Genomic DNA, 12041 nt, shown 5'->3' with positions numbered 1-12041 from the left:
TTACAAAAGACATGACTGGTTTCCTGTATCAGTATTGGGCACCCTGCTGTAAACGATTCTGTCAGATCCGATAACATTCACAACTCTTCACTATCAGTCAAAACAACAGCCATTTCAACAACAGCCATTTCAGAATTTCAGCAGTTGGCCAGTTCTGTTTACCACTGAACACTGAGCTTATTGAGTACATAGTCCATAGATGTTCACTAGTACTGCAGTGTTATTAGTTAAATAATATATTTTGTAATGTGAGTTCCTTACTTTTACTCCTTAGTCTTTTTCCTGTTTCTGGCCAGCAACACTGGCAGTCTTTTGAGGTGTTATTATCAGTATTCTGGAGTTGGAATATCACAACATGCGGTGCTAGCTACCCTGGCATTATCTGTACCAGTGACAGATCGGCCTGCCATCCCGCCTGCCACTGTGCTGTACGCATTAACATTAAACAGCTTGGCTGGCCGGATGCCTGTCTCCCCGTCCTCCAAGGATTCAAGGAGACTTGCCAACCATGAAGGAAACTTGGAATACACCTGCCACTGGCACAGCCACTGGCACTCAACAACAAACCTGTGACAAGTGCCATTTCAAGGCCTGATTTATGTCAAAACAGCAATACAGGGAATTAACGGAGAGGATTGTGAAATGAGAACAAAGATTAAGCACTTACGTAGTTTGATGCAAGATCTGGGTGGAGATAGTCGATCCCTGAAACATAATTTCAACATAAATTAGTGAGATAATGCTATACATTTTTCCTCAAAAGAATTTAGGTCTTGAGGGGAGGTTTTGACCTTTATAAGAAGATGTCAACCAATAAATTGTCACTTATTTTACGTTGTACTTATTACATTCTAATGTGGGGCTGGTCGGTACTTGTACATGTCATTTATTCAAATGGTATTTAGTTCATTAACCATGTGTAGATACCTTGTCATCATGAACTATAAATAACCACATTAATAAGTGGATGACTAATACCTTTAAATCTTTATAATTGACACATACTGTGTAGTGGCCACCAATTGTTATGAATGGCTACCAACTCTGGTCCTGAATAGCTACAGGTAGTGGTGGAAAAAGTACCCAATAATCATACTTTACAAACACAGTATTTGTGTTTAGTGAGTCAGCCAGATCAGAGGCAGTAGGGATGACAACGTGTTATATTGATAGGTGCGTGAATTGGACCATATTGCTGTCCTGTCTGAGCATGCAACGTGTAAGAAGTAGTTTTTGTTGGCAGGGAAATGTATGTAGTAAAAAGTACAGAATTTATTTTGGAACGTAGTGAAGTAAAAGTAAAAGTTAAAAAAACATATAAATAGTCAAATAAACTACAGATAGAAAGAAATTACTTAAGTAGTACTTCAAGTTTTTTTTTACTTAGTTCCTTAACACCACTGGCTACAGGGTATAAAGTAGGGGAATCAAACACACAGCCCCTGTATGACTAAAAAAAGCCCTCAATCTACTGTGCATTTAAATGATTAAAACCAAATCGAAACTGTGTATAACAGTATTACATTATACAGTCTCTTCACTCTGTCCAGCTCACTAACAGTCACCTGATTAAAAGCTAAACAGTCAGAGAGAATCAAAAAATCCCCACAAAACATGGATAGCTGACCTTATGTTTATTGCAAATTTTGACGGTGAGGAAATATAACCCATTTTCAGAGTGAACCTCTGGACCTCGGTGGAGGCCGAATGCATAGGGCTTTAGCCCAGAACTACAATCCTAGTGATGACCTCTATTAAGATACTACTCTGGACTACTCACTATTATGGACGGTTCTGACTTAGAATATGTGAACAACTATAAATACCTAGGTGTCTGGCTCGACTGTAAACTCTCCTTCCAGACTCATATTAAGCATCTCAATCAAAAATTAAGTTTAGAATCGGCTTCCTATTTCGCAAAAAAAGACTCCTGCCAAACATACCCTCGTAAAACTGACTATCCTACCGATCCTTGACTTCGGCGATGTCATTTACAAAATAGCCTCCAACACTCTACTCAACAAATTGGATGCAGTCTATCACAGTGCCATCCGTTTTGTCAGCAAAGCCCCATATACTACCAACCACTGCAACCTGTATGCTCTCGTTGGCTGGTCCTCGCTACATATTCGTCGCCAAACCCACTGGCTCCAGGTCTCAGCTCACTGGTCACCATAGAACCACCCACCCATAGCACGCGCTCCAGCAGGTATATTTCACTGGTCATCCCCAAAGCCAGCACCTCCTTTGGCCGCCTTTCCTTCCAGTTCTCTCCTGTCAATGACTGGAACGAATTGCAAAAATCACTCCCTCACTAACTTGAAGCATCAGCTGTCAGAGCAACTTACCAATCTCCGCAGCTGTACACAGCCCATTGTTAAATAACCCATCCAACTAACTGCCTCATCCCCATATTTGTTTTTGTTTTTCTGCTTTTTTGCACACCAGTATTTCTACTTACACATCCTCATCTGCACATCTATCACTCCAGTGTTAATTGCTAAATTGTAACCTACCTCCTTACTTCATTTGCACACACAGTATATAGCTTTTTCTATTGTTTTATTGACTGTACGTTTGTTTATTCCATGTGTAACTCTGTGTTGTTGTTTTTGTCGCACTGCTTTGCTTTATCTTGGCCAGGTCGCAATTGTTAATGAGAACTTGTTCTCAAATGGTCTACCTGGTTAAATAAAGGTGAAATATATAAAACAAAAAATAAAAAGATAGTGATACAACTTCAACCGTAAGGTCTATACTGGTACCTACCATCGTCCATGATGGCTATGGTGATGCCTCTCCCAGTGTAGCCCAGTCCCCAAGCCTCGGCCACATTGAGGTCCAGTCCAGGGGTCCCATCAGCCTGGCCCGTGTTGATCTAATCAGTCACACAAACAATATGGAGACAGGCCGTGACGCAGGACACCCAGCCGAGGGGCCATTAGATAATTAGTCAACATGGAGGAAGATAGGGGTAAGGAAGGGGGAGGAAGAGATGAGGTGTGGAGGATGGGAGGGAGGGGGAGTAAATGTCACAGATATGGCACTTAGCTGGGATCCTACTGCGGAGCGTTTAATCTGACAAGTGGAACAAAGGAAGGCACGTTGGCCCTGGTGGAAAGGAAAGTCACGCTTGCCAGTCTCGGGGAAACACTGGGGGGGGAGGCTGACATAAACAGGGAGATGAGATGGTGTGGGCAATATTGACTGGCCCAATGAGAAGACTTCATCTCCATAGGAGGAGCAGCCGTGAATATGTCTGTGATCAGTGGTTAGTGAGTAAACAAGTATAACGGACGCTGATGACAACTCACCAGATACCACTGTTTGCTGAATAGGGGGTCGGTAATTTTGACGTCAATTTCGTTGATGCTTCTATAGCCTCGCTTCTGTCGGCCGAAGCCCTCCTGGTCCATCACATTCTTTACCTGAGAAAGGAAATGCAAATATTACACCATGAGCCCTTTATATTCAGATTAATCTGAATCAATATAGTCAAAATGTATCATTACAATGTACGTCAGGTGTATATGGTGACTACACAAGAAACCCACTCATAAACACTTTACCTATAAGTAATTTGCATAACTGTGCAAAGTGTACATTGGAGGGAACTACTTTTAATTTGTTTGAACTGAACATCCATTCAAAGGGAATATTAGCTGACATATGAAATTGTTTGAGATGGTCATACTATAGATTATTTAGCTATATGATTTTGAATTTTAGGACCCCTTTAGGTATCAAAAGTTTGGACACACATACTCATTCAAGGGCTTTGCTTTATTTTTTACAAATTTCTACATTCTAAAATAATATTGAAGACATCACAACGATGAAATAACACATATGGAATATTTTAGATTTTAGATTCTTTAAAGTATCCACCCTTTGCCTTGATGACAGCTTTGCACACTCTTGGCATTATCTCAACCAGCTTCACCTGGAATGCTTTTCCAACAGTCTTGAAGGAGATCCCACATATGCTGAGCAGTTGTTGGCTGCTTTTCCTTCACTCTGCAGTCCAACTAATCATAAACCATCTCAATTGGGTTGACGTCGGGTGATTGTGGAGGCCAGGTCATCTGATGCAGCAATCCATCACTCTCCTTCTTGAACAAATAGCCCTTACAGCCTGGAGGAGTGTTGGGTCATTGTCCTGTTGAAAAACAAACGATAGTCCGACTAAGCACAAACCAGATGGGATGGCGTATCGCTCCAGAATACTGTGGTAGCCATGCTGGTTAAGTGTGCCTTGAATTCTAAGTAAATGAATGACAGTGTCACCAGCAAAGCAACCCCACACCATCACACCTCCTCCTCCATGCTTCACGGTGGGAACCAGACATCTGGAAATCATCCGTTCACCTTCTCTGCGTCTCACAAAAACAAAGCAATTGGAAACAAACATCTCAAATTTGTACTCATCAGACCAAATGCCAGATTGGTCATGTTCATTGCTCATGGTTCTTGTTGCAAGCAAGTCTCTCCTTCTTTTTGGTGTCCTTTAGTAGTGGTTTCTTTGCAGCAATTCGATCATGAAGGCCTGATTCATGCAGTCTCCTCTGAACAGCTGATGTTGAGATGTGTCTGTTACTTGAACTCTGTTAAGCATTTATTTGGGCTCAATTTCTGAGGCAGGTAACTCTAATGAACCTATCCTCTGCAGCAGAGGTATCTCTGAGTCTTCCTTTCTTGTCGTGGTCCTCATGAGAGCCAGTTTCATCATAGCATTGATGGTTTTTGTAACTGCACTTGAAGAAACTATAAAAGTTCTTGAAATGTTCCAGATTGACTGACCTTCATGTCTTAAAGTAATGATGGACTGTCATTTCTCTTTGATTATTTGAGCTGTTCTTGCCATAATATGGACTTGGTCTTTTACCAAATAGGGCTATCTGATTTGCTCAATCGCATTAAGAAGGAAAAAGATTCTACAAATGAACTTTTAACAAGGCCATCTGTTAATTGAAATGCATTCCAGGTGACTACCTCATGAAGCTGGTTGAGAGAATGCCAAGAGTGTGTAAAGCTGTGAAATCAAATCAAATCAAATGTATTTATATAGCCCTTCGTACATCAGCTGATATCTCAAAGTGCTGTACAGAAACCCAGTCTAAAACCCCATCAAGGCAAAGGGTGGATACTTTGAAGAATCTCAAATATTAATTTGTTTAACACTTTTCTGGTTGCTACATGATTCCATATATGTTATTTCATAGTTTTAATGTCTTCACTATTATTCTACAATGCAAAAAAAATGTTTAAAAAAATAAAATAAAAACCTGGAATGAGTAGGTGGGTCCAAACCTTTGACTGGTACTGTATATAATTTTGGGGGGATCAAATATAGATTTTGGCCTTTACTACTAAAGCCCATAGAAACGCATTGAATAATACATTCATAAATGTCAAAAAAAGGACAGTCAAAAAATACATCATAAGGAACAAGGTTTTGAAGTGCCTGTCCTAAATCCAAGAGATATACAGCATATTTTTTTACACATATTTAATGAACCCCTTTTTTGCGGTAGGTACAAAACAAGCTTTATTTTTTTATTATGTAACATTGCTACACACCGGTGCAGCAAGCGACTCTCGGGGGTTAACATGATTTTTGAATGACTACCTCATCTCTGTACCCCACACATACAATTATCTGTAAACCACAAAGACCAGGGAGGTTTTCCATTGCCTCGCAAAGAAGGGCACCTATTGGGAGACTAAAAAATATATATAAAAACATGTATAATAATAATAACCTGACATTGAATATCCCTTTGAGAAAGACAGAGTTAATAATTAGACCTTGGAATGCTGTATTAGTGCACACCCGTTTCTACAAAGATGCAGGTGTCCTTCCTAACTCAGTTGCCGGAGAGGAAACCACTCAGGGATTTCACAATGAGGCCAATGGTGACTGTAAAACAGCTACAGAGTTGAATGGCTGTGATAGGAGAAAACTGAGGATAGATAGAAAGTATAACTGCAAAGAATGTGGTAAAGAAATGAATGTTACAGCATGTCCTGAATAAAAAGCGTTATGTTTGGTGCAAATCCAACACAACACATCACTGAGTACCACTCTTCATATTTTCAAGCATGGTGGTGGTTTTATCATGTTATGGGTATGCTTATCTTCGGCAAGGACTAGGGAGGTTTTTAAGATAAAAAGAAACGGAATATATCTAAGCGTAGGCAAAATCCTAGAGTAAAACCTGGTTCAGTCTGCTTTCCAACAGACACTGGGAGACAAGTCCACCTTTCAGCAGGACAATACCCTAAAACACAAGGCCAAATATACACTGGAGTTGCTTACCAAGATGACATCGAAAGTTCCTGAGTGGCCTAGTTAGAGTTTTGACTTAAATCGTCTTGAAAATCTATGGCAAGACTTGAAAATGTCCGTCTAGCAATGATCAATAACCAACTTAACAGAGCCTGAAGAATTGGAATTGTTAAAAGAATAATGTGCAAATATTGTACAATCCAGGTCTGAAAAGCTCTTAGAGGCTTACCCATAAAGACTCACAGCTGTAACCATTACTAAAGGTGATCTGACATGTATTGATGTGAATACTTACTTAAATTAGATATTTCAGTATTTCATTTTCAATAGATTAGCAACATTTTCTAAAAAAAATGTTTTCACTTTGTCAGTATGGGATATATTTTTGTTTAATCCATTTTGATTTCAGGCTGTAACAGAACTAAGTTTGGAATAAGTCAAGGGGTATGAATACTTTCTGAAGGCACTGTACATTCATAATGCCCTACCCCGTCTACCTGTGTCTCTAGTGTAGGGATGGAGGGGGGGGCGTCACATAAATCAACAGGCTAATTCTATTTGTCTCAGTCTGAATCATCTGAATCATACATGCCAAGCAGCTGGGTCCCTACAGTACCACACACACACACACACACACACACACACACACACACACACACACACACACACACACACACACACACACACACACACACACACACACACACACACACACACACACACACACACACACACACACACACACACACACACACAGGGGAATTTGAAAGAGACTGTTTCAGAGGGTGCCCTAGCAGACAAAAGAACTCCCCAATTAGCCTGACAAAGTCCTTGTGTTTGTTCCCATCATCAAAGACACTTTGACTAAAGAGCTTATTTACTGCTGCAACAGGGACACTTTTGCAAAAACAGGATCAAAAACAGAGGGTGTTTTTTTCTCATGATTTCATAAAGATTTACAATGGTGTTTCTAAAGGAGTGGTTTGTTAATATCTGGGTTATATGGTCTGATCTAATCAAGATAAACTAACTGTGGACACAAACAGTATTCAAGATGAAAGGGAGACATTAATGATCTAGTGAGGGGGCAGTGTGTTTCGCTAGAGGCAATGTAACATAAGCCTATTTAGTATAAAAGCTGGAGTTGAATTCAAGTAGAATTGAAACAGTAACAAAAGGCCATCTCGCCTCTGTTTCGGTAAGAAGCTGAGGGATGGGCCTGGAGAAGTGTAACCACTCAGGTTCATAGACAGGGCAATGGATTCAATGACCGACCATCCATGGTATCAAAATTATAGTTTTAACCATGTTTTGAGGCTATACAGTCTTTGTTCAGATTTACATTGTTTACAAACATTGCATTAAAGCAAGTGTTGCGTTCTGATGGGTATGACAGTTGAACTAAGCTCATAAGGCATTTAGAAGTTATATTCTTCAAGAACCAATGGTATACTAAATTAATTTATACGTCCAAAACTTGATGTAGCAACTAAGGATTCTAGCTTTAAGTCCAAAAATCCCATTAGAATCCCAACAGTCAAGCATAAAAAGCAGGGATCTCCACATTGGCAAATGTATTAAAATCTACAAGCTTTGTCTATCATTTACTATACAGCAAAATGCACAATATAATATAAAGCTCAAATTAATAAAATTGAGTCTGAAAATATCATAACCAATATTGCTACATGAAATTGTGACCTGGCTGAATATTATATTAGACATCATCTAACGGATCAAAGCCTTGAATCCTCTCACCCTCCCTGTCATTCTCAGCGACTCTGAGGCAGTTAAACTAAGATAAAGGTATATAGCAATGAAAGTAACTCAGACAGTGACCAGAGCCAAATCAAGTGCCTGTACAGTAATGCTTTATATTCTCTCTACAGCCTGGTCTACAGCCTCATTTTCAGACTGGAGTAGGGCTCTCTATCTGGAAGTTATTAGGGAGAGTAAAGGACCTTGCTCTACTTGTCACGAGCTGCTCAAGGACACTAATTTAGTTGGAACACCTTGCTCAGAATGACTGGTAAAGTACACAGTGCTGTCTTAAGATGAGCTCTATAAATGTACCTCTCTCCAGCTAATAGCTCATCCTCAGATGGAATTTACATTATTTTGCATAATGTCAAGGTAAGTTTCCATCAAGGCACTACTATTGAATTCCAAAATCTTTCAACTCCCTTTACAGACTTAAAAATATAACAACTTGCAGCTAGTGGCTCAATTTGGCCAAATAGCAATTCAACCACAGCTAGGTTACTTATCACATTGATGTTAAGTTCATAATATTGAGTCAATATTTTATTTTCAACTGCATGCTTGTTGAATAGAGTCAGATATGCAATGAAAGAAAGTCCTTCCTGGGCTTACATGTGTAAACACACATGATGGAGAGCGGACTAGGCATTGTCCGATGTGTTTTACCACCGTAGATAAGGGATCCGCCGTTAAGCATGCTCTTTACAAGGCTAGAGGACACTTATTGTTGGCTTTAAAAGGGACCAAGCCCATAAAACACATCTCTTCTTTCACTGCCTAAGTACCTGCGACAGATATAGCAGTCAGGGTGGACCCCTGACGATCCTATGTTACAGATAGATGCGAGCAAAGCGTTTTGCATTTTGTCACAAAACAATTTTCAGACTCAGAGCATTGTGTTTTCTATCCTGTATACCTTTTCATTTTGCTAAACTGTCCAACATAGACATGGAAAATGGACTAATGTGCACTATATAGCCATTTAATGGAGCCACATAGCACATCTCAACCTGGTGACGTAAAAGGGAACGTAAAATAACCATCCATCTTCCTTCATCTCTCTCCCTCTCTCCTTCCATCGCCTATCTCCCTCCCTCCGTCTTCCTTCCTCCTTCCTCCCTCCATACCCCTCCATCCGTACCCTCCATTATATGACTAGCACTGGTGTTTCCCCTCGAGACAGCCCTCGACCCAGTGTCTCATGTCGCCCACTCACATCATCAGAAGGAGCCCATGCACAATCACCCTCCCCGCGTTCTGCTCCCCACCTGCTCTCTGCCCGTTCCCTGTTCCTGCCTGCCAACTAGAAGCACCACCAAGCAAGGCTTCAAACGCCACCTCATTTCAAAGGGCTGAGCTGTCCTCCATCTTTCTCTATCTTTCTCTCCCTCCCTCTCTCTCTAAATCATCTCTATTTCAGAGCACCAAGATACAGCACATTTAGATGGATTAATTCCCCTCCAACATGGTACTGTCTTAACAACGAAGTGGATTTTTAGATGTAATGGCAAAATATAGATTTCCACCTAAATAGATATACCCAAAAGTAACTGCTATTCATGTGTAATTACATGATTCCGACATGCCAAAACATGGTATATCTGGAAAGAACACATCTGGGAGATTATGAGGAAATTATCAGACGATAGGTAGGCTTTACATAGTTCAGAATACACAAGATCAAGCACACACAAAATAACTTATATTATAAAAAATAATCTTTCATTGACAAGCTGTAAGTGAATTACTGATATTTAGAACTGGAAACACATCAGATGGCTTCCACAACATGTGAATAACATCTGAAAAAAATGGGATTGATAGACCTAACAACTAGAAATGGGATTGATAGACCTAACAACTAGAAATGGGATTGAAACAACTAGAAATGGGATTGATAGACCGAACAACTAGAAATGGGATTGATAGACCTAACAACTAGAAATGGGATTGATAGACCTAACAACTAGAAATGGGATTGATAGACCTAACAACTAGAAATGGGATTGATAGACCTAACAACTAGAAATGGGATTGATAGACCTAACAACTAGAAATGGGATTGATAGACCTAACAACTAGAAATGGGATTGATAGACCTAACAACTAGAAATGGGATTGATAGACCTAACAACTAGAAATGGGATTGATAGACCTAACAACTAGAAATGGGATTGATAGACCTAACAACTAGAAATGGGATTGATAGACCTAACAACTAGAAATGGGATTGATAGACCTAACAACTAGAAATGGGATTGATAGACCTAACAACTAGAAATGGGAAGATGTTTTAGTAAGTGGTGTCAGGTGTTGGTCACGGGACTATTCCAGAAATGGGATATCCCTAAACCTCTCCAAAATGTGTTTTAGTAAGTGGTGTCATTAAATTCCAGGTATCCCTAAACCTCTCCAAAGTGGCATATTAAATTAGATAATTCCAGTGCTATTACATATTTGTAATCCCTAAATGCTATTTGTTAAGTATAAAAACACAACTTCTACCATATCAACCTCACTCAAATAGTGGTGGTGTTATGGGGTATCCAGGGTACATTCAAGTGTCCTTTCAACCTGTCACGACTTCTACCGAAGTCAATGCCTCTCCTTGTTCGGCGGTCGACGTCACCGGTCTTCTAGCCATCATTGATCCATGTTTCCTTTTCCATTGGTTTTGTCTTGTCTTCCTACACACCTGGTCCCAATCCCATTCATTTATTGTTGTGTATTTAACCCTCTGTTTCCCCTCATGTCCTTGTCAGAGATTGTTAATTGTTATGCTCGTGTTTTATGGATTGGTGTGCGACGGGTTCTAGTACCAACGTTTATTTTATTATGTACTTTGGTTTTGGAGTTTTGTTTTACGTTATTAAAACTTCTTAAGGATGACGCAGAATATAGTTCCCATGCAGGAACATCAATCAGCGGAAATTTCAGAGCAACACCTATAGTTTTCAAACTTTCATTAAAACACACATTCAAGGTAATGAATTAAAGCTACACTCGTTGTGAATCTATCCACCAAGTCAGATTTGTAAAATGCTTTTCGGCGAAAGCATGAGAAGCTATCTGATAGCATGCACCCCCAAAATACTGCAAAGCTGTCACGCCTTGGTCTTAGTATTTTGTGTTTTCTTTAATTATTTGATCAGGCCAGGGTGTGACATGGGTTTATGTTATATTGTATGTTCGTATTGGGGTTTGTAGTATTTGGGATCGCGGCTGATTAGGGGTGTTGTATAGGCTTGGCTGCCTGAGGCGGTTCTCAATCAGAGTCAGGTGATTCTCGTTGTCCCTGATTGGGAACCGTATTTAGGTAGCCTGGTTTCGCTATGTATTTCGTGGGTGATTGTTCCTGTCTCTGTGTAGTGTTCACCAGATAGGCTGTAATAGGTTTCACGTTCCGTTTGTTGTTTTGTATTTTGTATATTACGTTATTTTCATGTATCGTCATTTCATTCATTAAAGAACATGAGTAACAACCACGCTGCATTTCGGTCCGACTCTCTTTCTACAAACGAAGAACGACGTTACAAACGCCACTTAAAACGACAGATTTTGCGGTAGCCGGCGCTACCCAAAACGCAGAAATAAAATATAAAACATTCATTACCTTTGACGAGCTTCTTTCTTGGCACTCCTTGATGTCCCATAAATATCACTATTGGGTCTTTTTTTCGATTAAATCGGTCCATATATAGCCTAGATATCGATCTATGAAGACTGTGTAAAAAGGAAAAAACTGAGTTTGATAATGCAACGTCATTTTTTTAAATTAAAAAAGTTGACGATAAACTTTCACAAAACACTTCGAAAAACTTTTGTAACGCAACTTTAGGTATTAGTAAACGTTAATAATCTATCAAAATGATCACGGGGCGATGTATATTCAATAGCTCCACGTCCTGATATCATGTCCAAATATTTCTCAACCAAAACATCCGGTCAGAGACCGGAAAAAATGCGCTGCCTTGTGTCCGTTTGACCAAGA

The 12041-nt window shown here is 39.8% G+C and overlaps 1 protein-coding gene across 1 annotated transcript in view; it reads right to left on the bottom strand.

Moving 5' to 3' along the window:
* Positions 1 to 12041, bottom strand: part of pcsk2 (proprotein convertase subtilisin/kexin type 2) — a 75155-nt gene that overhangs the window by 47993 nt on the left and 15121 nt on the right. The window contains exons 3-5 of the mRNA XM_035754340.2: positions 3315 to 3428; positions 2770 to 2878; positions 668 to 705 (exon numbers count right to left, since the gene is read on the bottom strand). Of these exons, the coding sequence (XP_035610233.2) occupies positions 668 to 705; positions 2770 to 2878; positions 3315 to 3428 (261 nt within the window). The remainder of the gene's footprint in view (positions 1 to 667; positions 706 to 2769; positions 2879 to 3314; positions 3429 to 12041) is intronic.

Source organism: Oncorhynchus keta, chromosome 36 (genome assembly GCF_023373465.1).
Source record: "Oncorhynchus keta strain PuntledgeMale-10-30-2019 chromosome 36, Oket_V2, whole genome shotgun sequence".
Taxonomy (NCBI): domain Eukaryota; kingdom Metazoa; phylum Chordata; class Actinopteri; order Salmoniformes; family Salmonidae; genus Oncorhynchus; species Oncorhynchus keta.
Note: the sequence above shows the minus strand (reverse complement) of the source record. Positions and strands in the feature narration are given on the sequence as shown.